At 47.7% G+C, this 24,231-nt stretch overlaps 8 protein-coding genes across 8 annotated transcripts; 3 read left to right on the top strand and 5 right to left on the bottom strand.

Moving 5' to 3' along the window:
- Positions 1-3,180: 3,180 nt before the first annotated feature.
- On the top strand, positions 3,181-4,934 carry HO173_005075 (uncharacterized protein; the record flags this gene model as incomplete). The annotated part of the gene is made up of 4 exons (XM_037306993.1): positions 3,181-3,523; positions 3,615-3,750; positions 3,828-4,374; positions 4,434-4,934. The coding sequence occupies 4 exons, from the start codon at positions 3,181-3,183 to the stop codon at positions 4,932-4,934; spliced, it is 1,527 nt and encodes a 508-aa protein (XP_037166117.1).
- A 477-nt stretch (positions 4,935-5,411) lies between these two features.
- On the bottom strand, positions 5,412-5,654 carry HO173_005074 (uncharacterized protein; the record flags this gene model as incomplete). The annotated part of the gene is made up of 1 exon (XM_037306992.1): positions 5,412-5,654. The coding sequence occupies one exon, from the start codon at positions 5,652-5,654 to the stop codon at positions 5,412-5,414; it is 243 nt and encodes an 80-aa protein (XP_037166116.1).
- A 49-nt stretch (positions 5,655-5,703) lies between these two features.
- On the bottom strand, positions 5,704-6,748 carry HO173_005073 (uncharacterized protein; the record flags this gene model as incomplete). The annotated part of the gene is made up of 5 exons (XM_037306991.1): positions 5,704-5,824; positions 5,886-6,277; positions 6,330-6,406; positions 6,470-6,506; positions 6,605-6,748. The coding sequence occupies 5 exons, from the start codon at positions 6,746-6,748 to the stop codon at positions 5,704-5,706; spliced, it is 771 nt and encodes a 256-aa protein (XP_037166115.1).
- A 4,561-nt stretch (positions 6,749-11,309) lies between these two features.
- Positions 11,310-13,187, bottom strand: HO173_005072 (uncharacterized protein; the record flags this gene model as incomplete). The annotated part of the gene is made up of 1 exon (XM_037306990.1): positions 11,310-13,187. The coding sequence occupies one exon, from the start codon at positions 13,185-13,187 to the stop codon at positions 11,310-11,312; it is 1,878 nt and encodes a 625-aa protein (XP_037166114.1).
- Positions 13,188-13,949: 762 nt separating this feature from the next.
- On the bottom strand, positions 13,950-16,943 carry HO173_005071 (uncharacterized protein; the record flags this gene model as incomplete). Its single annotated transcript, XM_037306989.1, has 4 exons — positions 13,950-14,960; positions 15,067-15,338; positions 15,397-16,216; positions 16,275-16,943. The coding sequence occupies 4 exons, from the start codon at positions 16,941-16,943 to the stop codon at positions 13,950-13,952; spliced, it is 2,772 nt and encodes a 923-aa protein (XP_037166113.1).
- Positions 16,944-17,969: 1,026 nt separating this feature from the next.
- Positions 17,970-18,446, top strand: HO173_005070 (uncharacterized protein; the record flags this gene model as incomplete). Its single annotated transcript, XM_037306988.1, has 2 exons — positions 17,970-18,173; positions 18,240-18,446. The coding sequence occupies 2 exons, from the start codon at positions 17,970-17,972 to the stop codon at positions 18,444-18,446; spliced, it is 411 nt and encodes a 136-aa protein (XP_037166112.1).
- Positions 18,447-19,973: 1,527 nt separating this feature from the next.
- Positions 19,974-21,166, bottom strand: HO173_005069 (uncharacterized protein; the record flags this gene model as incomplete). Its single annotated transcript, XM_037306987.1, has 2 exons — positions 19,974-20,090; positions 20,141-21,166. The coding sequence occupies 2 exons, from the start codon at positions 21,164-21,166 to the stop codon at positions 19,974-19,976; spliced, it is 1,143 nt and encodes a 380-aa protein (XP_037166111.1).
- An 830-nt stretch (positions 21,167-21,996) lies between these two features.
- HO173_005068 (uncharacterized protein) lies at positions 21,997-23,714 on the top strand (the record flags this gene model as incomplete). The annotated part of the gene is made up of 5 exons (XM_037306986.1): positions 21,997-22,005; positions 22,112-23,368; positions 23,425-23,563; positions 23,613-23,643; positions 23,693-23,714. The coding sequence occupies 5 exons, from the start codon at positions 21,997-21,999 to the stop codon at positions 23,712-23,714; spliced, it is 1,458 nt and encodes a 485-aa protein (XP_037166110.1).
- Positions 23,715-24,231: the final 517 nt, after the last annotated feature.

Raw genomic sequence — 24,231 nt, 5'->3', positions numbered from 1 at the left:
AAGAAGAAATATAATCCTTAATCTAATTCTTAAGAAGATTCTAAAACTATTACTCTCTTATTTATATAGAATATTTAATATATATATAACGAATAGCTATTATTTAAAGCACTTTAAAATATTAATAATAATTATTCTTTCGAAGTCGAATAAAAATTATTTAATTTCTAAAGAATATCGATTAATAGCTTTACTTAATACTATAGAAAAGATAATAAAATTTATTCTTACTAGAAGAATAGCGTATCTTATAAAGATATATAAACTTCTATTAATTATATATATAAGAGATCGTAGATTATAATTATATAAATACGATATTTACTATCTTCTAGAAAGAATATATTAGATCTAGAATTCTAATAAAGTAGCTATAATATTACTATTAGACGTTTTAGATATATATAATAAAGTCTCTTATTCTCGATTATTTTATAATTTTCGAAAGCGAAAAATCGATATAAGAGTAGTTAACTAAGTAGAATCGTTCTTATTTAATAGAATAATAGTATTAAAAATAAGCGAATACTCTATATTAAAGACTTTTATAGTAATCGAAATTTCTTAAAAATTATCGCTATTACCTATACTCTATCTCTTCTATAATTTAAATCTTATTAATAAATATAATAATCGCGTTAACTTAGAAACGATAGCTATTAACTTTATAAACGATATAAATCTTCTAATAATAAAAGACTTTACTAAGAAAAACTATATCGCTCTCTATAAAATCTATAATAAAGTTTATATAAAGTAGATAATATAATATAAATCGAAGTTTAATTCTAATAAATATTAATTATTATATCTTAATAGAAAATAGAGATTTAGCTTAGACTATTCTCTATAATTTAACGAGAGATAATATATTAAAATAAGACGATTTATTCGCTATCTAGAAGTTAAAATTAATTTTAAACTTCTATAAAGCTACTATAATAAGAAGATTCGATCTAAAGTTATTAAAAATATCGATATATTAATAAGAATTATTAAATCGATATAGAGCGATAATTATAAGAGTATAAGATAGCTCTATTAGATAGTAATTATCTTATAAATAATATATTACTACTTAGTATAATATTAGTCTAAAAATACTATTAACTATAATAAATCTTATCTCTTATTATTATAAAGAATTTAATCTTAGATAGAAAGAAAGATAATTAAAGTATTTAAGACTATATTTATTTTAGTACTTAATATAAAAGTATATTTCTTATTAATTAAATAATAGCTAGATAAGATTATTTTAAAAGCTATTTTATAAATCGCTATTAATCTAATATATAGCGAGATTATTAAGTTATAATTTAAGCGATAAAAATCTAGAAGAAAATCTAAGAAGAATAGAAAACTAAGTTTACTAAAGCGATATATTAATAGATTTAAAAAACGATATAACGATATTAATAAGATTAAGAAATTACGCTCTTTTAGCGTCGCTCTTAATTAAGAGTCTTTTAAAATAATAATTTATAAGATTAAGAAAGTCGTTAAAGAACTAGCTAAAAGATTAATTAATAAGAAATATATAATAATATATATAGATAATAGCGGAATTAATAAAAAGATAAAAATATTAGCTATATCGTTAGATATTAATTCTACTTTTAGTATTTATTTAAGTTTAAGCGACTAATATACGATATATTTAATAAAGCTATATAATATTCTTTAAGCTCTAATTATAATAATTATATATTAAATAAGATTATAACTTAGTAGAGTTATAGTAAATATAAATAATTAAATATTAATTTAAATTATCGAAGATTTAAATAAATATTTAAAGTAGATCTATATAATATAGATAGTATAGATTATTAATTTACTAAGATATCTCGAGATAGTAATAGAATTATACTAAATTCTAATATATATTAATATTAATAATAATAAATAAGCGAATAGAGAGGCGAAGAAGATTACTAGCTAACGAGAGTAAGTAATTTATAATAAAAGAGTAAAGATAAATATTAATAAAATAGTCTAATTATTAATTATATAGATAAGAATAATATTAATAATTAAGATAGCTATTAGAGACTACGCGATAAAATAATAAACTATTAAATAAGTTAATAAGAAGCGAGATAATATTCTTAGAAGAATTTAATTAATATCGTCGAAATAAATATAACTTCTATATTCGAGAGTTAAGCGCGCTAAGACGTCGCTAATAATATAAATAAAAATCGAGAAAATAGATTTTAAGATCTTTCTTTATAATCGATAAATATTAAATATAGAAAATAAAGAATACGAGTATAAAGCGAAGTAGATGATTTAATATATTCTTTATAAATATAAACTATTTAGTAAGAAGCGAGGAATATAATAAATCGAAGAAAGAAGAAAGATAAAAGAGAGAGTTATTACTTATAAGAATATGCTAATAAAGTTATACTACGCCTCTATAGCGACGAACTTTATAAGAAATATTAGATTTATTAGATAATATTAAGCTCTTAATAAGAATTAATAATAAGAATTTACTAGAGTAGACGATTAAAAAGAAGAATATAATTAAGACGAGAGGGTCTTAGCGATATAGAATATATCTCTTTCTAAGAATCAAGTATAATAAGACGTAGAACTATGACGGTGACTTATATAGCCTTATTTATTTGAGACTATACGATTGATCGAAAGGATCAGATAGATTACGTAACTCGCATAGTCGGCCACTAGGGTAAGACTTCAGGGTAGTATGATGTAATCAATCAATCAATCAAAAGCGCTTTCCATGCTGGTTTGTTCCAGCGCCTCCTTGAATTCCGTACCTCATGAAGGGGCGAACCGTTAGGGCAGTATCTGCAGTCAGGGCCACTGCAGCCAAGAGAGCGCAGGCGGCGATGCCCATGCGCCAGCCATGAAGCTTGCGTCGACCTTTTTGCCATTCTCTGGTAACATATGAGTACTTAAGTAGCTGAGCCGAGAATCATTTGGCGACCTATTGATGCTAATGGTGCCTGCACTGATGAATTTCAATTGGCCAAGTCTTAGTCAGCAGTCTGCATGTTCCCCAGGGAGACTCGTGCGTCTCAGTCGTGGGTGAAGGATTAGAGTACTAAGCGAGTGCGAGCGCTTAGAGGGCTGGATCTTGATTCACTGTGGGACACGGTGATCTTCTATCCTTCAACTGAAGCCGCAGGGACAGTTTTGCAGAGCATGGCTCGCAGCATAAGCCTCGTAGCGTTTCTGACGCTATGCCTTCCCTTGGCAGTTCATGCAGTATTCAGTTTCCAGGACAGATGTGTATCTTTTACGCCAGAAGCATACATATACAACAGTACTCGTCACCTGCTTACGTATGTTGCGGCGGGCACGAATCTCACTCTCCCGGATAACGATCCCACGTGTGCTCGACCAAGTCAAATAGTTGCGGTGGATATCTGTCGTGTGGGACTGTCCATACCGACATCGAACAGATCCAGTATATCATTCGAACTATGGCTTCCGGAAGACTGGAGCCACCGATTCCTAGTCACGGGTAATGGAGGCATAGACGGGTGTGAGTTTTTCTTTTTCTTTTCTTCGTACTGCAGGGCGTGGTGCGGTAATGATGTTATTGTTTGAGTGAGAGCACTGATGAGTCAATATAGGTATCAAATATGAGGATCTCGCGTACACTACGCAAAACAACTTTGCCTCTGTTGGCTCGAATAACGGTCATAATGGCACCACTGCTATTACAATGTACCATAACCCGGATGTAGTTACCGACTTTGCTTGGAGATCGTGCGTGGTCCTCGTTTGTCGCCTTGCGGTTCCATTGTACACGTCAGCGAGTGTCGCTAACCTTGTCCATCTTGAAGGCTCCACACGATTACTGTTGCTGGCAAGAAACTAACCAACCTCTTCTATGACAAGGCTTATAAGAAGTCCTATTACCTCGGATGCTCCCTTGGAGGACGTCAAGGTATAAAAGCCGCTGACATGTTTCCGGGTGATTTCGATGGCATTGTAGCAGGGTCTCCTGCCCTGGACTTCAACAATCTGCAATCCTGGAGAGCAAGTTTCTTTCCCATCACCGGTTCCGCCAATTCTTCCGGTTTTATTTCGACGGCATCCTGGACGACCCTGATACATGACGAAGTCCTAAAGCAGTGTGATGGCCTTGATGGCGTCATGGACGGTATCATCGAGGATCCCAATCTGTGCAGCTTCCGTCCCGAAGCACTGCTGTGTACAAAGAACGCTTCTACAAACTGTTTAACGTCAACCCAGGTGGAAACGGTCCGGAAGATATTCAGCCCCTTTTACGGGGAGGATGGGAACCTTATCTACCCCGCGATGCAGCCTGGCAGTGAAATCCTGGCCGCCGAGAACTTGTACGCCGGAAAGCCATTCAGCTACTCCGAGGTAACGAACATCCCAAAAGGAGGTTCTCCGGCACCCTCGCTAACACCTCCCCCCTTCAGAGCTGGTTCAAATACGTCGTTTACGACCCCTCCTGGAACGCGGCCACCTTCGACATCCACGACGCCGCCAAAGCCGAGACCCTCAACCCCTCCGACATCCGCACCTGGCCCGACCGCCTCTGCGGGTTCCGCAACCGAGGCGGCAAGATGCTCCTCTACCACGGCGGTCAGGACAACCAGATCACCAGCTACGACACCGAGCGCTTCTACGACCACCTCTCGCGCGGGACGCCGGCGCCTTCCGACGCGCTCGATGCCTTCTTCCGCTTCTTCCGCGTCCCGGGCATGTTCCACTGCGACTCGGGCCCGGGGGGCTGGGTCATGGGCCAGGGCGGCGGGGCGTCGGCGGCGGGCGTGCCCTTTGCGAGGGCCAACAACGTGCTGGCGGCGTTGGTGCACTGGGTGGAGAATGGCACCGCGGTGGACGATATCGTGGGGACCAAGTTTGTGAATGACAGCGTGGAACTGGGGGTGGACTTTCGGCATCGGCATTGCAGGTGAGGCTGTTGGGATTACAGGTACTAGTACGGCGGGAGATGCTGATGACGGTCTAGGTATCCGTCACGGAGCACCTATGTAGGGGGGGATTCTAAATCGCTGTCTAGCTGGCAATGTCTGTAGTCACGAGGGTTGCTAATGGAGAGAGGATGTACGACTAGAATTGGCTTCTGCGTCCGGTGCGGGACAGTGTTGCGTCACGGGGGAAACAGAGCGAGTATCTAAATTCGACTCCTATTACAGGAAGCCAGTCTGTTTCCTATAACCTATCCCAGCATTTGTCATACGGTTTTTTTTGTCCCAGTTGAAAAATGCCCCAAGCCCACATCCGGGGACTTCTGCCCAGCAGCCACACAGGCTTGACCAGTCCGACATCGTATAGACAATAGGCACCTTTATCGACGTAAGATCGCGGACCGTTTGCAGCACTCACAGAAGGTAGCCCAAAGCCGGGACGACCGGCTTGGGGGGAAGGGTCCATCACAGCAGGTCTTTGGGCGTGACCACACGGGTCGAGCCGGGTTGACTTTCCAGCTCCAAAACGACGGTCCGGACGACGCCTTTATCCCGCAGTGCGCTCGCGACCCGGGAGGATATCGTGTCGGAATCGCTCCTCGCGGAGGACAGTCCGGGGAAGCGACAGGACGTCCGGACGGCGTTGTGGATGGCCTCGAAGCAGGGACGCATGACGATGAGACAGGCGGCGATGATGCCGACGTCCATCTCGACGATGGCGATGGTCAACGGGTTGACGTTGGCCCCTGGGAGACGGTTAAAAAACCACCGGGCGGGAATGCGGCGGAAGGGAGCGGAACTTGCACTGCGGGTCGGTCCCGGTCGCGGGATCCGGGTAGACCATGAGGACCAGCCGGGCGATCGTGCAGCCCGTGTGACTGCGGTGGGTTCAGCGGGCTGTCTCCGGTCGGTCGTCTCGGGGGCAACACCGCCACTTACACCATCCCCAGGAGGATCAGTCCCATGAGTTCCGTGACTTCGGGCCGGGTGCGCCGCATCTTGCCGAGGGCGGGCAGAGGGGTCGCGATCACGAGGACGCTGGTGACGATGTTGGCGGCCGCGGTGTAGAAACGGAAGTTGTCGAGGTCGATACAGGGTCCCGGCTGCTTGGGATGCCATGATTTGGATACGGGAGTGCACTGGAAGATGCTGACGAAGAAAGCCGGTACGTAATACCCGACGATGAGGAGAGTCGTGCCATATGTCACCATGCGCGTGGCTCGGATCAGGCGGGAGTTCGCCCTCTTGAAGATGTGGAAATAAATGAGGCAGATGGAGAGTTTCGTCGACATCGTGGTCAATTTGAAGAACACCTGGTTCAGCCAAAGAAGCTGGAAGTAATTCAGAGCTTTGCACGAGCTTTGCACGTAATGGGCGGCTCACTTTCAGTGGCTCTGGCGAAGAGCGAATGCGCACCGAGAGATCTCGGTTGTGATGGCCATAGCCCCATTGCGTGACGCCTGAAGATGAACATCAGCATTGATCACATTGAAGGGAATAATCGCAAAGGCGACACAACTCACAGGCTGCATTGAAAGCATCCTGGGCGAGCGATGAAACCTGTCACGACATCATCAGCCTCGACGGCCAACATTCCGAGGCTACGGATCCATGCATTATCTTCCGCCATGAGAGGTAGGTGGCAGAGCACGACTTACTAGTGCGACTGCAAGAACCCAGTCTGAAGTGGATGTTTTCCTAGTGTAGAGACGAAAGCTGATTCGGAGGGTGACAAAACAGAAAGTGGCGATGCCAAACGCAAGCACATTGGAAGTCAGAATGGAGCCCCGATCTTCTTCCATTTTGCTGACTTTGACGGTACCTATGGCTTCGTGGACTGCTTGGAAGTGTGAGGGGAGTGGGAGGGGGGGTTAAAGAAAAAAGAGGTCGGACACCGATAGAATGGGAGTTCAAGAAGCAGCCTTGTCGTTTTGCTCTTTCTTCTTTCAGCAGATATAAATAGGCGAGAGGAACGGCTGCAACTGTCCGCACTCTTTACAAATCCGTCTTGGTTGGCGCGCGTATTCCGTACATGAAGACATGCTTCAGTGGTATTGTATCTCTCTTATCATCTCGATACTGCCACCACTGCTGCTACGAGGGATGGAATGTAACAATGAATAGTCTTCGTTTCCACCCAGGACTTTGGAGACGTTTCGGTACGCTCCCATCGGCAGGGATTCAGCAATGAGCCTCCCCCTCCGCCAAAACATTTCTGTACCAGAAACCGGAAAGTTTGGTACGATGGAAGTCATTCCTCCAACCACAAGTAGACTCCGATACCCCGCACCATTGATACCGCAACACGGTTACCAAATGTCAGTTATCAGAGGCCTGCGAAATGCTAATCATGCACATGACCACAGTCTCGTAGAACCCTACCACATCTCTTGCCCTGGTTCAGACTCGATTCATGGTTGCGGTGTAGAAGACCACGGAGCGATCCTCTGCAAGGTACTCTTACCGCCGGAAAATTCATCCTCTTGGCTCGGAGGTAGCCACCAATCGATGCCGGTTATGGTATCATCAATGTACAGTTAGAACAGTTCAGTCGGTGGGTATATTCGTGCTGGACCCCCAAGAAGATTCAATTCTCGGCTGCACTAGCAGAGTGGACTGAGAGTGGGCTGACCATGCATGCTTTGACCAGTCTGTGCCGTGGATGTGCTCGATAAGGCGTTGATCGCCAGTGTCTACTCGCTCTGCAGACCTCTAATTCAATGAGTGGAAAGATGAGCGAAGACTATTTCCCTTGAGAGCAGTAGCTCGATCAGTCCACAGGCACTCATAAACAAGCCCAGATTATGCGACCAAACGGATGCCGAGGATACAATCGTGTGATTCTTGGAGAGTACCGATGATTCTGTTCGATGCGAACGTTCTGCCCTCTCTGTTGGCTACTCAGGGCACAAGTGAGGGCACAATAGCTCACCCATGCTCGTGATTTGCAACGGAACGTCTGACATGCATCCGAGGCGATTGATTGAAGGAAACTGTTCCCACCTTTAGGTACCCAGACTGGTGGATCCGGTTCCTGCACCAAACCGCTTTTAGGCAGTCGGATCCGAGTGTTGCAGAATGGCTTTAGGCACATGGTGTTATTGACGTGCAGCAAGGAATATGCCTCACACCCTTGAATCATAGGGCGGAAGGATTCTGTTTCTGCAAGGTCGGATCGCAATATGCAGGAGTCCCATCTTACCGTTGCGTATGGTTGATACGTGTCGCAAACTTGCAGGGTATTTCCTTAAGCCCAGACACTGAATGAGAAGTCCCCAAGAAATGCATCACCCGGATGCATCACCAGTGTGGGCTATCGTACCAGTGCTGCAAGCCCTAAGCTACCGTCCTTAAGGTACCTTAACCTTACTTACTCATTCGAAAAGCGGCAGCTTCGGGTGACTCGGGTGAACCCGTAAACCCTAATGAACCGGGGGGTTGGTGGGGGCCATTAGGGACCTTCGTGTCTTCCGTACTAGTACTCTTCATGAAGCTGCTACACTTTGTTTGTCATTAAATAATTGTCAACTTTAACACTTTCCTTGTCTACGGAGCAATAAGATCCCTGATCTCATGCCAAAGAATATCCACAAAGCCGAGCCACCCGGACATGACCCTGTTTCACCCTCCCGCCCTTCTGTGCATACCTGCGCCCCCAGACCCAAGGAGTCGTCCTCTCACGCTCGTCGTTGAGAGATTGAGGCCTTTCGTACTCTACTGTCAGCGCCGTAGATATGTGGTCCAAAGTTCCAAATGCGTTGTTGATAAGTCGAGTACGCAGTACTCCATCCGCAGCTCGCAAGCGAGTCCCAATGGGGAAGATTTGTTCAGATTCAAAAAAACGTTTCTAGAGATTCAACCGTAACTTCCTAGACACGTATAAAACCCCTCATCGCCTAAAGGCGGAGGACCCTTCTATTAGAAGTACGTTGATTTTGAAAAAGCGTACAGGAACCGTAAATCTACCGTTAAAAAAAGGCCGCATCGATTCGCCAAGGTATGTCACGTGGACGGGCCACTCTCTGGGGGCTCATGGGAGTTTCTGGTATACCCTTGCATTTGCCTTACAGTAGCGCAGCATTGACAACGCGGTCTTCGCAGAATGATTCCGTTTCCGCAGCCACGGATCACTCGTTCGGCAACACCGATCTCGAATTGATCCGCCCCTGTTGATCGTTCAAATTCTGAGCACGAGCAATATGGTTGGACTTGTTACGGCGACCAGGACTTGAAGACTGCGAACTGCTCCGGAAGATAGATCTCATGAAGGAAACGCAATTTGGGACATTGCGGATCATGTGAATGGCACTCGATTGCCAGTCCGATCCTGTCTTAGCCAGCCCCATCGAGCAACGCTGTAAGATACAGTTTAGCCTAGTCTTAATGGCCATCGTGATAAGCAGCAACATTGTCAAGTGCGTTTGTTTACTTCTGACATTGAAAGAGGATTACCAGCCATTGGTGATCCTGGGAGATGGGAGAGAGTCGTTCTTATCTGGGGTCGATCCCACCACGGAGAACACGTGTCTGGCCGGCAGCGACCATGTTAACAAGAGGCCTCGGGAGAAGTTAACGATGACCTGAGAGAGATACCGCTACGGCTGGTGTTCTTGAGTCCAAGCCTGAAACGATGGATGACTGGGCATATCCTTATTAGTGTGACTCTTTCGCAACTACAGGCCTTGTTGATTGCCTTTGGTGTATCATTCTCAGGCGTTGGATACAGCCATAGCCACCTTCCGACAAGTTCGCTCTCCTACCCCACGTAAGCCCATGCCGATCAACGGCACCAAGCCGATGTCCTCGATCCTCGCAGTTGTTCAACCGCGCTAGTCGTTGCTAGCTACTTGCTAGGTCTAACCACTCGTGGAGGTGCGATAAATGATCGTGGTATATCCAAGTTGTGGCAAGGCTTCGGTACCGTCACATCGGACTCCGGAATCAACTGGAAAGGGTCAGGAACAACGTGGCTACTTTTCAAAATCCTTGTCGCCAATTGCGCCCTCAACTGCTCCTGTCGTTCTGGTTTGTCGCCTACAACGGACTTTTAAATGTATGCTATTGGCCGACGAACGGAGTAGATACGCGTATGAGCGTAAGCCGCTTCGCGTCACAGATCCCACCGGTGTGCAGAGATCAACTTGCCGTCTGTAACTGCCATCCAAGAACGGTACATCCATTGCCTCTTCTCTCCAGTCTATTCCATTGGCTTACCTCGCCGAGGTAATTCCCAGCCCACGTGATAGCCTTCGACGCAGACCGACAAGTGGACGATCTTACCTCGAATCTCAACCGGCGGCTACTCCGGCACAGCAATTATGAACAATGCTCATCATCAATGAACATTTCAAGTTGTTGTGATCTCGTTTGGATTTAGAGCATACAGGCGGGTTTGCCATTCGCCAGGACGTGTCGTGCAGCCTATCCGCGCAGCGTGTCATCCACCTACGACAGATACCAACGCCGCCACTCTCCCTCTGACTCGGGGTGCTCTGAAAACCCATCGTGATGCCCCCAGCACACTCCTTTAGCAAGGGTCCCTCCTTCAACCCATCAACGTGCTATTCACCGCCCTCGCTCCCCTCTGCCTCCCAAGCTACAGCACTGCCTTTGCATCGTCAGCCGTATCCGAAAAACGTGCGCTGGCAATCTAAGTGGACGTGCAGGAGGGAAATCCTCGTACGTCTCCAGGCGGCCAGCGGGGCCTGCTCTCTCAACCGGTGGGACATCGTAAGTCGTCCATCCATCCATCCATCCTCCCGTATTTCGAGCCCCTCGAAAGCTCGCCCCGCTCACGAACCGCTAGGTTTGCCCGCAAGGGTGGGAAACCGGGCCCGATCGGCGGCTGCTCCGAATATGCGACCCCGGATACTGCTAGGTCGATAGGTTTTGTTGAGACGCGGGCTGAGATGGGACAAGGTGGTCGTCGTGAGGGCCCTAGGAAGGCTTTTCGCCGGGGATGGATAGGCTGGAGGCTGGGGCAAGGGACGGGGGCATCAATTCGGTGGCCAACGTGATTTTGTGTTGTGTAGTATAACATCTGATTCGGGGAAACGAAGATGATTGATGCAGAATCCTTTCCCTGACGAGAAATGAAAATCCTTATTCGGTTCGCTTGAGGGCGAGAGAACGCGATGAAGGAGGATGGTTTTTGATTAGCGTACTGGAGAAATGCTGAGGGCAATTAGAAAATAGTATGTCTTGGAGCGAAAACCGAGTTATCTAACATTCCGATCAGGAAGAACGTAGAATGCTACCACAAAGCCGTGGAGTTCCGTAGATACATCGCACACGTAACCCAAGCGGTGGTTCTTTCTCCACGCCAAGATCACCCACATATAGCCAGAAACTCAAGACGTTAGGCTACACATCAACTTTGTGGTACCCGGTGTTCTTCCTCGTGTCGAAGCGGGACGGCATAAAGTGGTGTCGCCAGGTTGCTGTGGCGGACGGCTCCGGGGGGATGCCATCGTCGTAGAAAGCGTACTCTATCTGTGGTTCGTTCTCGTGTCTCGTCGTGATGGTGTCGATCCGTATGCCCACGGGCTTCTTGAGCGTACCCGAGAACGATGCCCCATCGAAGAGCTTCAAAGTCTCCGTTCGCGCTCCGGCAAGGATGGCGATGATACCGAAGTTGGCGCCGTCGACGGCGGAGAAGTAGCTCAGGACGAAGCTAGCGATGAATATGAGACTGATGAGGACAGGCTGGACGCCAAGCACGACGTAAAGGGCCCAGGAAGGATTCATTGTTTGTCTGTTCGACGGCAGCGTGTCGGGGATTGTGTAGTTGACTTCGTCATTGTACGCCGGAATCGTGCCGTTAACGTAGCTGTCGGGTCCAAGAAGGGCGGTCAACCGCGACCAATACATCCCTGCAACGGTAGTCGTGAATGTTGACATCAACCATTGGTTGCCCCATTCGTATACGTTCTGCTCGGTCGCGGCGGCACTGCTTGGCGTCGAGAGCGGTGCTAGGTATTCGGCCAGACTGGGCATGTAGTAAGTGCTGAAAGCGAGGTTGGTAGTGAAGAGAGATTTTTGGTTTGGTAGCGGCGATGATACGGAGCAATTGCCTTCGGTGAGCTGCATAGAGTTGTACGTGATATGCCATGTGGCGTTGCAGATTTCGCGACGAGTGTTAAATAGGAATGCGTTGGCTCGGAATGCAGGGATCCAGATATCTGAAGAATTCAAATGATCGCTTTGTTGAAAGAATGATAAAATGATCCACGACGCGTCTTTTGTCTGGTTGCCGGTGAGTATGCCCAGAGTCTTGCCGCTGCTTAGGTCGATCCAGGATATACCGAGTGAGAAAGAATCTGGTGCGCTATTCAAGCCCATCTGGTTGAGGTAGAAGTCCCAGAAAGCGTCATCATCTCGACTAGTTTCGATGGAGTGGTTGTATGTTGTGACCGTTGCGTGCACATCTGCGGTGAGCGTGAAGGTACTGGTAGTGTCCTCGTGCAAGCTCTGCTGAAGTAGCGGAACCTGACTTGGTAGTGGGGCGTCCAGAAACGCGGAGGATGTGTTAGAGATGACGAGATTGTTGAATCCGTACGGCTGCGGAAACGATGGCAGAGTCTCGAAGTCTGCCGAAGCCGCAATGAAAGGTAGTGTTGCGTTGGTCATGTACGAAGGACCAAATCTTAATACAGTGTTTCTTGTCAGCCCAGGGGCTCCTGTCATACCGTACCAACTTGTATGGTTGCCGAAATCATGCGTACTCTGTCCTCCCACGAAGACCTTATACGCCAGACTGAGGCCTATTGGCAAAACGATGAATGCCAGCAATAGAGCTCGCCAAATCAAGTGAGCATTCGATACCATGATCGAATTCCGAAAAATAGCATCAAAATTCTGTAATTTGGGCTTGCTACACCAAGCCTCTACCATGATCCATAAATTTGGAGCGAGAATTTGAAGGCACTGACTCATGATGCTGAGCATGAGGCCTATAACTTGAAGTTGATGCTGGAGTCGAAGCGTCCAAGCAACATCCAAACGAGGCGTGATGGCGATGACTGCGATGGCAAGGCATATCCAAGTTACCAGCACGACCAGAAGGTCCAATACCTTGAGATTCTTCTTTCGACTTAGCTTCCCAAGCGAGTGACTGACTCGGTCGACGGCAGATTTTGCTGGTTGATGTCGACTCGGCGGTCTTCCATTGGATGCAGCAGTGGTAGCGAGAGACTCTATTTCGGATAATTCGACTGATGTGTGGACTTGAACATCCGCCATGGGTTGAGGAGGGTCCGCGGCCGAAGTTGAGAGGCAGACACAGCAAGGAAAGAAAAGAAAACTGGTCAAGACCAAGTCATGTCAGGAATCAGTATATAAAGAAATCCCCAAGCTTTCATCGCAGCGGAACGCCAAGGGCGACCATGGCACAACGTTGGTCTATTCTTGTACAGCTGAAAGAATGGAAGATTGAAGGATTGACATCATTGCCGCGATGTTCCGTATTTGTAGGGTGACAGCTTAACGATTTGCACCGCTGCCAACACCATTGTAAGGATTCGGATCCCGATCTAGTCACAAAGGGCGTTGACTTCGCAAGGGGAAATTTGCAAACAGGTGTTCGGCAACGGAAAACCGTATAAGCGGTAGAATCCGCACAAGCACACCCTTGATCGGGGCGGCAACAACCCATTCGAACATTAGTAGGGCGGCGCCCAGTCGGGGGCGGTGGGGGTATGGCCGGGATATATCCCTGATCTTTGGGCGGAGGAATTGGGGGGAAAACTCCGCAGGTATGAGATGTGCGTCAATACTCAAATCATCGGCGATTCAATGAGTTGTCTTCCTTAAGCGAAACCTGACTGTATCAACCCCTGTCATTAGATATCGATCAGACACCTAAACGCAAATAATGCTTAGGGGTGCTGCTGTAGGTAACGCCAACAAGACGGACTCTTCTCAAGCGTCACAACATTACTCATGGTAATGCCTTATCCTAAACATGTAAAGCTTTTCTTTGAGTACTTTGTGTAGCTTGCGAGTCTATACTAGATTGTATCCGTCCTCAGGTTGCACCATATATTTCCACATTCCACGAACCATCCCTGAGGTTTTCAGCGTTTCGACATTTCCAAAGAGTTCTGATCTTCGACTGTCTTTGGATCCGACAAGATTTGAAACAGGTTGCACCACCCAAGACACGCTCAGACTCCGAGTCTCAGGCCGAGGTAGCGTCTCCAACCGCTTTTGGAAAGGGGTCAGTATCAAAACCTGTCCTGACATGTCGCCCTCGATGTCGAAGACTGCGCGCTGTTGCCGAAGAGACGTCTGAGAATTCCTACCATCCATATTGTTTATCAATGCAACGAAGTCTGCTAAATTCTCCGGTAAGAACCTGAAGGCCTTATCGGGATCGGTAGGGTCATCGACCTCTCCCTCACTGTCATCCTTCGTAATTGCCATGTGATCGTGCATTTTCATCATCATGGAAAGCGTGGATTGATAGTCAGAATGGGTTTTAGGGGCTTTCTCTGATTCGCGAAGAGAGTCAAACAATTTGATTCCGGAGTGCGGGGTTGCCGGGACCATAGACCCATCAACGGACGCCAGAGGAGATGGCTGACCTGCTTCTCTGGCGACGTCATCAGCTTGAAAAGCTGATACAGCTCTAGGCGCCTCTATGTTCGGTGCTGTATGCTCCTGAGCAGGAGAGCGGAACTTGTCTTCCAGCCGTTGATCCTGGGTAGCACAGCTGACTTGATCCTCGCCAGACACGGCGTCACTCTCGCCATATCCACAGGGTGTCCCATCACTGGATTCATGATCGGTAGAAAGTCGCACCCGTCGGCCAATCCATAGGCCTCCTTGGAGCATGATCCTATCAATCAACCACTTGTGCTCAAGAGATCCATCCGTGCTTTGTTCTAAACGGAACATACCCTTACGCTTCTCAACTGTCAGTTGCTCCGGGAACTCGGCGACGGATTCCAGAAATCTCTCTTTTCTCCAATCGGCATTCGTCACAGAATGCCATACGGCCTCTGCTACACTTATCTGGGTTTTCTTCGTGAAGCAGTTCAATCACTTCAAAGAAAATATGCGTGACTGCCCGCCAGTGAGCCCTAGACAGTTGCTGGAAGATGTAGGGCTTTTCCGTCACCTCCAAGGACTGCTCCTCGATCCTTGTACTCGGGCGCCACAGCCTGGCCCAGGACTCTTTGTACTTGTGTCTTATAGACGGCAGTTCAACAAAACGATCGATCTTCCACATGGAACCCCGGATTGAGAGCCCTTCGTTTGTTACCCGGTAAGAGACGGGGGAGACTCGGCCGGGAGTCGCTCCTCCAGCATCGGCAGTCCTCGATCTGATATACTGGAGCTGCGTCACGTTGGGAGGAACCCAGGTAAATTTCTTGTCGCCTTTGTTCCGGGCTATTCGCTGTTAGTAAATGTTCGTTCCTGGTCGCATGGACTGTTTGGAAAAGCATACTGACGTCCAATCCACGAGGAATATGGTATGACTCTGGTGAGAGCAATGAAAAATCTCCGTTTGCTATAGCCAGTGCAAGAACACAGACGCTCAGACGACCCTGAGACTTCTCTAGTTCCACAGTATTCAGCCGCAGACTATAATCGCATAGGTTTGCAAGTATGGCCAGTCTGTCGGCTACACGATCATTGTCTCGGTGCTTCAAAAAGGACATCGCCACAGCGGCATTGCATGTGCGTCTAGGCTTGGCATCATTGATCCAGAAATTGAACATGTGCCGAGTGCTTGTCTCGGGCTGGAACCACGTGAGACGTTTCAAGGCCTCTATCCATTCCGGAAGCTTGATGGGGATACTGCTGTCAGGCTTGGGGGTGAAGAGGCCAACGGATTGCTTAATACACCTCTGTAGTATGTCAAGCTTGATGCCAATTTCGGTGAGAGACAGATCGTGGCAGATCAGACTCCAGCCTCTGACAGCCGTCTCCTTTGCTCGAGGGAATAAAAGAATCATGTTACCACCTGACGCGAAGGCTTCTTGGAGAATCCATGCCCGCGTATTCCATCTGTCCATTGCAATCATGCTCAAAGCTTCAGCAAGGTTCTTTATTCGGAGACTTCGACACTGTTTGAGTGGGCGAGGTCCACGACGTCGCATACCCGACCCAATCTTCCATTCGAAAAATAGTAGCAGAGCGTCAAGATGGCGTTGTTCGAGTGTTGCTTGCAACAAACCAATGGAAATCTGCGCATTGACATACACAAAGTCCATCGCTTGGATACCCAGCTCTTTCTCATTCTCGTTGTCCTGCTCGATGCATTCCTTTGCATTGTGTTAGGGCTGGTGAAGTTTAGGATGATAAACCAGAAGAGTAAATTACCTGGTCGATCCAAATCATTCGATATCCATTCTGGGCGGCGAAGCTCACTGCTCGATCAATGGTATCTTTTGGAGCGCGTATGGGACGCTCTGTTTTCATATCTTCCTCAAGGACCTGATACTGTTTGCCCTCCGTGCTAGACTCACTTGACTTTCGAGCGCTTGCGCTGGACCAACAGTAGGAGACAGCCACAAAGTGAGTGCAGATCCCTAATTCAGACGGCCTCGTGCCCTTTGGTTTGAGCCTTCTGATGCGGAAATTCGTCGCCTTACCATGATTTGGAAAGAGGGGTATCTGCATACACTCTTCACAAGACGCATCTTCCACATGTATGCAAGGATCAGTATACTCTTTGGCCCGCTTCTCGTATGTCTTTATGTCGGTGTTATTGGATTGAGCATGGGTAGCACATATGTGTCCTGCCGCAGGCGGAGTTCGCAGTTCACAGCGAGTACATCGGCCCCAGTGCACTTCTTTCGTTGAGTCGGATCCCTCTGAAACTTTGGCGTCTGTGTGAATCTCATCACCAGCAAATGTGAGGAATCTCAGATTTCTCGCCCATCGAGCAGCCGACTTCCTTTGAACCCGGTGTTGGAGAATTGCATCTAAGTTCGAGGAGAAGTCGAAGCCGCCGGAGCTGGCTTCATCGCCTCTGGTATCGTCTCTCATAGCGAGGCTGCAACGGACAATTCCAATGCGAAATTTAGCGGACCATGGATATGGCATGCACGATATGGAAGGTAGAATTGTGGTAGAATTGCATACGTGAAGACTGCTGTTCAGATTTAGTTGACTTACTTCGCCAGCGCCGAGAGGTCATGGCATTTAATGCGCAGACAAGGCTTAAAGTTCTTTAGGATGGATCAAATCTCAAGAATTAGCAAATCCCCTGTCTCGCAAGGAGATGATCACGGTCGAGTTGATGGCTTTCAATGTCGAAGGCTCCTCCCAGGCTCAAATAGATAATGCCTCCCACTGATCTTGGCAGGAGCTCCTGTAGGATGAGTGTGCGTCAGGGTTTCTAAATCTAGAGCAACCTGCGTTTGAGAGGGTTATAATAGCGAACACCACATGGAGTTCACGTCCACGCCTCCCATGTAGCGTATTCAAAACCCTCTGGAATGCTTGGCACCGGAGATCTTTCACACCACACACCCAAATTCGTACTGTAGCATAGAAATCTCATCATTCAAATCAAATAGCCATATCGCAAATAGTCGCATTGGACAATTTTGAAGCTATACAAACCTCAGCCACGTCTTACAAACGCACCAATAACGCAGCAGCCACCGAACCGCCGCCGTCGCCGCCCCTTGATGGGGGCGGCCATCAGGTAGGGCGTGAGGTAGAGGGCCTATAGTGCGATACATCTGTAGGCGCTGATCCTAGCTATAAACAGTACTAAGAGAATAGCGGATCTCTTTGGCTACTTGCGAGAGGCCTTCAATACGAATCAGGAAGATGCTCGGCCTTCGCCTGAGCAGAAGTACCAAGGGGAAGAGGCATGGCGATTTGGGGGCTGAGGAACCTGCCAAGACTTCAGTATAGCTTCATTTTTCCATTTTGGGACCTATACTAACGATAGCAGTGTTATTGAATGATTTTGCGGGCAGATTTCTATGCTACAGTACGAATTGGGGTGAAAGATCTCCCGTGCCAAGCATTCCAGAGGGTTTTGGATACGCTAAATATGCAATGTTAGGGCAACGAGGCAAGGAGGCCAAAGAAGGCGGCCGAAACAGTTCGCAAATGAACCGCAGAGAAGGCTGGATTCCTATTCTTTTCCCCAAGAGCACTCTTTCCAAATCATCAATTTGCATAGCCTCGCTACCTACAATACCCATTTCCACCATGCACATTGAAATCAGTCTTGCGGATGATATCGCCAGTCAACCATCGGTATGTGACATCACTTCCCAGCAAGAAAAACCCTTGCCGCACTCAGCGTTAATTGAAAAGGTGCAGTCGATTGACTTGGAGATGCCAACTCCGCCGCAAGATGTGAGGGATGTGGTCCTCGTCGACAGAAAACCTGGCGCTGCAGACCAGCCTGTTCCCACAGGAATGACACTTGGTTCGAAGGAGCTTTACAGAGAGGACGAAAGATATCCATGGGATGACTGGAGTCCTGATGACATTGACTTGGACCCCGAAGAAACACCGGAAGAGTAGAAGTATACCAGTAATTGCGATTGAGACCGTCAAAAGCGATGATGATTTGGCATGGATTACAATTTGACGATTGTTTGCTAGCCTGAGTCAGGGAGGGGGAGGCAGTAATGGTTGGTGATGTGCCTGTAGATATCGTAGGAGTGATAATCGAAAGGTTACCGCTCGTTGCTGAGGCTTTCATTGCTTTTGTTAATGACAAGCAACAGTTGGGCTGCAAGTGCGTACATAATGAGTTTTGGGCGACAGCTCCATGCTGCAGTAGCGATAAAAAGACAGGGAGGCTCAATATGTGCGACGCCATAATTCCATAAACAGTAGCCGTTCCTTTGGCTAAATTTCAAAAACGCAACACAAGACAAGTGAGAAAAAGAAAGAGAAGGAACGCTTAAGATTCTGGGTGGGAATTAAGTTGTTTTCATGTTGTCGAAGGATTTGAAGTCTGCATCAGCTAAGACTGGCGTGCCCAATCTAGACTGGCGTTTATCAACACTCTAAGGCTTCGCCCCCATGGTGCCGGAGGATTGTTTCATTTTCCTCATTCTGCAATCTGCCTCACTGATGCATGAAGTATCTGGATAATGGATTCGGGTGAATCCATCGTCACGCTCAAGATGAATGTCCTCGGTCATTGCAGATTTCTCAGAGGAAGAAACCTCGAGGACTGGGCTCGGTCTCTTTGTTGTCGTGGTATTCGATTCATATACATGGCTTTGCGATGCTCATGTGTAGGATTTGGCTCAATGAAGCACTTGAGGTCAGACTCCTCATACTAGGAATATGGTGGGATGGCAGATGGAACGAAGACTCATGAGGCCCGCAGCGAACGAGGTCTAAGAATGGAGTAGCGCCCGAAGCCATCTATTGCAATGAGGTAGCGTCTCGGTGAGGCTGTGTCATATGTAGCACCATTGCAATGCTGGTGGGACAGGCTTATTAAGTATCAATATCATTTTCAGGGATAACGGTACTGAAGAAACGACCAAAGGCTGCATATTGCACATCAAAGGATGAGCATCTTTCGGGATCTTAGGCTGTGAATCCAGACTAAGCAACTTTTCGAGATGTGGAAAAGATGAGGGAGTGCTTTGTGCTGTATCAAGTTGCTTGACCCGGTTGTTAAACGATAATGCGCTGACAGGGAGTTTGCCTGTCTTCTTGACATGTCCTCTGTATTGACTATGTACATGGTTGCCTCGATATGTCACATCGTCGGTTCCATTTGTGATGAGGGAGGGACAACCTCGAATGGGACTCATTGGCAAGACGGAAGCGCATTGCGTGAGCCTGGACAGAACAAGCATCCTTGTCTGCCGGTTCAATCATATGCCATCTTCCTGCAACCCGGAAGAAAGGGTGCATGGACACCCAAGCTGTCTGTCTCCACTCCACAAGCTGTCTGCTGAAGCTGTATGTCGTGATAGGATCCCGCCAATGATCTACACCTTGATCTCCAGCCAATAGTGTCAAAGTATGGACGTAGGTGACTTTGCTGATCACAGAGACCCATTGCATTAAGGTACCAAATGCTCATGATGCCTTCTTCTTCTTCTTTGCCTTGGCTTTCTTTCCCTGCGACCGCGGGCGAGGTAAAACGACGAACCTGTTCACATTCGACTTCGTCCTGGTCTTGTAGCCACTCTTGGTCTGCAAGACTGTTAGCTTCTCTCTCGAACTTGGATTGCAGCTATACGTACCAATTGATTCCAGATACTGACTGGGTGCACATTGCCCTTCGACTTCCCTCGACCTCCACCGTGAGGATGGTCTGCCGCATTCATGGCGACACCCCGGACTGTGGGCCGAATACCTAGCCATCGTTTTCGACCTGCTTTCCCAAGCTGTCTCCGGTGAAAGTTGACGTTACTGGCAGTCCCGATGGTCGCGCAGCAATCTCGATGAATTTTCCGGATCTCCCCACTCTGCAATTTTACATCCACATATAACGCTTTTTTTGGATCGCCCTCGTTCTTACTGATCACTTGCGCATAAGTCCCAGCACTCCGACACAGCTGTGCTTTCCCGCCTTTTCTGAGACCGACATTGTAGACAATGCTGCCAGGCGGTACCATATGGAGTGGCATACAGTTTCCTCTGAATGCAGTCTTTGCCGCTATCATGCCAGCATCGTGAACACCCCCCAGCTCCCGTATCAGCCTCTCAGGTATTCCCTGCCTGAAGCTTTCCACTTCCTCCCCAGCCCTCATACCTTGTGGCGCAACAATGTATGAATAACTTTTCGTCTGACCCACAGTCCGAGTAAGTAACGCAATATGAGCACTGCGCCCTGGGTCATGCTCGATCCGCTCCACTAGATGTTTTCCCGGCTCTAGTCGTTGAAAGTCAACGGTCCGTATCCTCCTCTTGTGACCTCCGCCGCGATGTCTAACAGTGATTTGGCCCGTATGACTGTTTCTTCCTCCAATATGCTGACCTCTTCTTGGATGGGTCAATGGAAGGTAGGGGCGTCCTTTGTAGAGATGGTCATTGATGGGCCGCTTCAAATGTCGTAGACCTGGCGTGCGAGGCTTGTAGGTTCGTAGTATTGGGACACCCCTTTCTTCTGGTGTATACTGTGGCCGAGATTGGACGCCTAGGGTTTCATTTCTGGCAATCAATGGGTCTGGAGGTGGAAGAATCTCTGTAGGGTACAGCCGGCGAGAGAATGTGTGGAGGCTTTGGCAGCGTTGAACTGGCTGTCGAAGCAGCCGAAGCAGCAACATCGTGATAGTTAAGCTCTACTTGGAATAGCTTCGGCTATCCGACGATGAAATGCGCATTCTGAAGGCTCTGAATGCCCACAATCGGCGTGGGATACTCAAGATCCCTGTCATGATTAGTCATGATCTAGATATGGCATAGCGCAAGAATTCTCGCGTTGCTGCGAGGTTGCTATGCAAGACCTTTAGAGCAACGGAGAAGCTTGAGAAATGCAAAATATTTTCTCCAAAGTACATGACCCTCAACATCCTACTCTACATCTCAGTGGGCACCTCCTACAACATAATCTCGCAGCATTGACCTGTACTTACTCTGCATCTTCGGTTACATTCGGTGTTTGTTGCTAAACGCCAATCGCCCGCTAGCGCAGAGAGGGCGACGTGCTGTTTACCTCTACGCTCCGTCTCCAAAATCACCACCCACCCTCTCCACCAACCCTTCCACACCCGTGGTCTCCAACACCACTTCCATTCGAAGGTTGTTGCAGACTTCGGGCCTCTTGACTTGAGCTGTCAGCTTTCTTCAATTTTGTCGTGACCATACTTCGATATCGCAACCGCTGCCGCCATATGGTACCAGGCGCCAAAATTCGGAGAAATACTACCCTGTCTTCCCCAACTGCAGCAATCCGGTCCCCCATATTGTCTCGCTCCGCATATACTAAGTGAACACATCGTTGCTTTGGAATGCCCTTCAGGCTGACATGTCCTCGATCCCGTAGGCTGTCACACAGAACAAGATCCGCGAAACCGTAGCCAACGTTGGAGTTCTTCAGCCAACTTTACAGACCTACCAAGTCAATCGCGATACTCAGTGGTTGCAGAAGATCAACATGCCTCCAGTAAGTCATTGCATGCCTAACAGACGCGAACCCAGTTTGCTTCCAGCTGGGGCTCGATCAGTATTGGATGTTGACAGGATCAACCTGAAGGCTGACTCGGCAACAGGCTCGATCGATACGGCGTGCTGTCACCAACGAGAACGATGAGAACGGTGGTTCGACACGTCTAACCAGAGCTAAAGCCGCTGCTTTGACCGTGCCGGAAGATGGTGCAGCAATGGTCAAGAAAGCCTTGGGAACCAAGAGGTCCACCACAAACATATCAAACGCGAGCGCTGCACCAGGGCAACGGAAACGAGCAGCACTGGGTGATGTAAGTAACGTTACAAAGAACGAGGTGGTTGATTCGAAGGAAGGGAAGAAGGCTCTGGGTGGGAAGGCCGGACTTGTGTCGAAGGCTGCAGCCAGTGCTGGAGTACAGAAGATCTCGCGTACGAATTCAAATCGCTCTATACTTGGAGCCAAGGACAACAACAAGAGAGCGGCATCAACTGAGCTGAAGCGTCCTGCAAGTGGATCTGGTGTGATGGGTGCCGCCGCAAAGAAGAGGCACACAGGCTCAACTGGCAGCCAACAGTCAATCAAAGAAGAGAAAGCAGACTCCGAGAATGAGCCACCAAGGAAGAAAGTAGTTGTGACTGAGGTGGAGCGGGTCGTGGAGACCAAGAAACAGATCTTTGAAGATGAATTGAAACAAGAAGAGGCAGAAGTCAAGACAGCCTTTGAACAAGGCGTCGTAGATCTGGACGCGGAAGATTATGATGACCCTCTCATGGTGGCAGAATATGTTGGCGAGATCTTCGAGTATCTCAAGGTCCTCGAGGAAGCCACAATGCCCAACCCAGACTATATGGACTTCCAAGACAACCTGGAGTGGCACCTGCGCGGCGTTCTTGTCGACTGGCTGATAGAAGTTCACACTCGCTTCCACCTGCTACCTGAAACGATGTTCCTCGCCATCAACATCATCGATCGATTCTTGTCCGCTAGAGTTGTAGAATTGGAGAAGCTGCAACTCGTAGGTATTACGGCCATGTTCATCGCTTCCAAGTATGAGGAGGTTCTCTCACCCCATGTGCAAAACTTCAAGCATGTCGCCGATGATGGTTTCACGGAAGAAGAAATCTTGAAGGCAGAGCGATTCGTGTTGGCCGCGCTCAATTATGACCTGAGCTATCCCAACCCGATGAACTTCCTCCGAAGAATTTCAAAGGCCGACAACTATGACATTCAGACGCGTACTCTTGGGAAATACCTGCTCGAGGTTAGCTTGGTTGATCATAGGTTTATGGCCTTCCACCCGAGTCACATCGCTGCTGCGTCGATGTTTCTTTCGCGTCTGATCCTCGAACGAGGCGAATGGGTATGCTAATCCGATGAGCTCTCTTGGTGAAGATGTGACAATATTGACCAACTTAGGATGCAACTCTTGCTCACTACTCGGGATACACCGAGGATGAGATCAAGCCGGTCTTCCGGCTCATGGTTGACTATCTTCACAAACCCGTCCAGCATGAAGCCTTCTTCAAGAAATATGCAAGCAAGAAGTTCTTGAAAGGTAGGTCTTCGTACTCGGTCTTCCGGGCTGTCACTGACACGAACCTCAGCTTCGATCTTGACAAGGCAGTGGGCTAAAAAGTACCACCCAATCTACTTTGGCAGCAATTTAACTGTCTAACGGCACTAGCAACCTCCAATACAAATCATGACCGCTGGCAACGCAAGGCCACGAAGCCCCCATCGCCACCAACATTTCATCTCTCCAAACCTCCAATACCATTACTTTTAGCAAGATTAACATTTGGATGAAGTCCCCTGTACATGACATTAGACGCGATAATGGTGCCTCCAGCACACGATGCCATCGTCTCTTTGCGCCTTTCCCAGCATCTCTACTGAACAGCAGGCGTTCTGGCATCAATTATGAGTGGATTCTACGCTCAGCTGGCGCTAGAGGTCGGCGTATGGAACAATTTTTTCCTTTCAATGGCGATAATGATGAAAAACAGGTGCAATTGACGGCATGGACTGACAGCTGGGAAGAGAAAGAAAGAACTAGCTTAGGTATGCAGCTTGGCTTTATGCAGATGGTTCTAGCAACACGGGGGCTTTGCTACTCTGAGCGCTGCGTTTCCATAGATGATGGTCCCGCTTGGACATGGACTGAATGTGCATAGTTGCTTGCAAATAAAATAGCTTCTACCGCTCATTAGCATATCAATGCTT

This window comes from Letharia columbiana (genome assembly GCF_014066305.1).
Source record: "Letharia columbiana isolate WasteWater2 chromosome Unknown Sc0000013_s0, whole genome shotgun sequence".
Taxonomy (NCBI): domain Eukaryota; kingdom Fungi; phylum Ascomycota; class Lecanoromycetes; order Lecanorales; family Parmeliaceae; genus Letharia; species Letharia columbiana.
The sequence above is the reverse complement of the archived record's forward strand: the minus strand, read 5'-3'. Positions and strand labels throughout refer to the sequence as shown.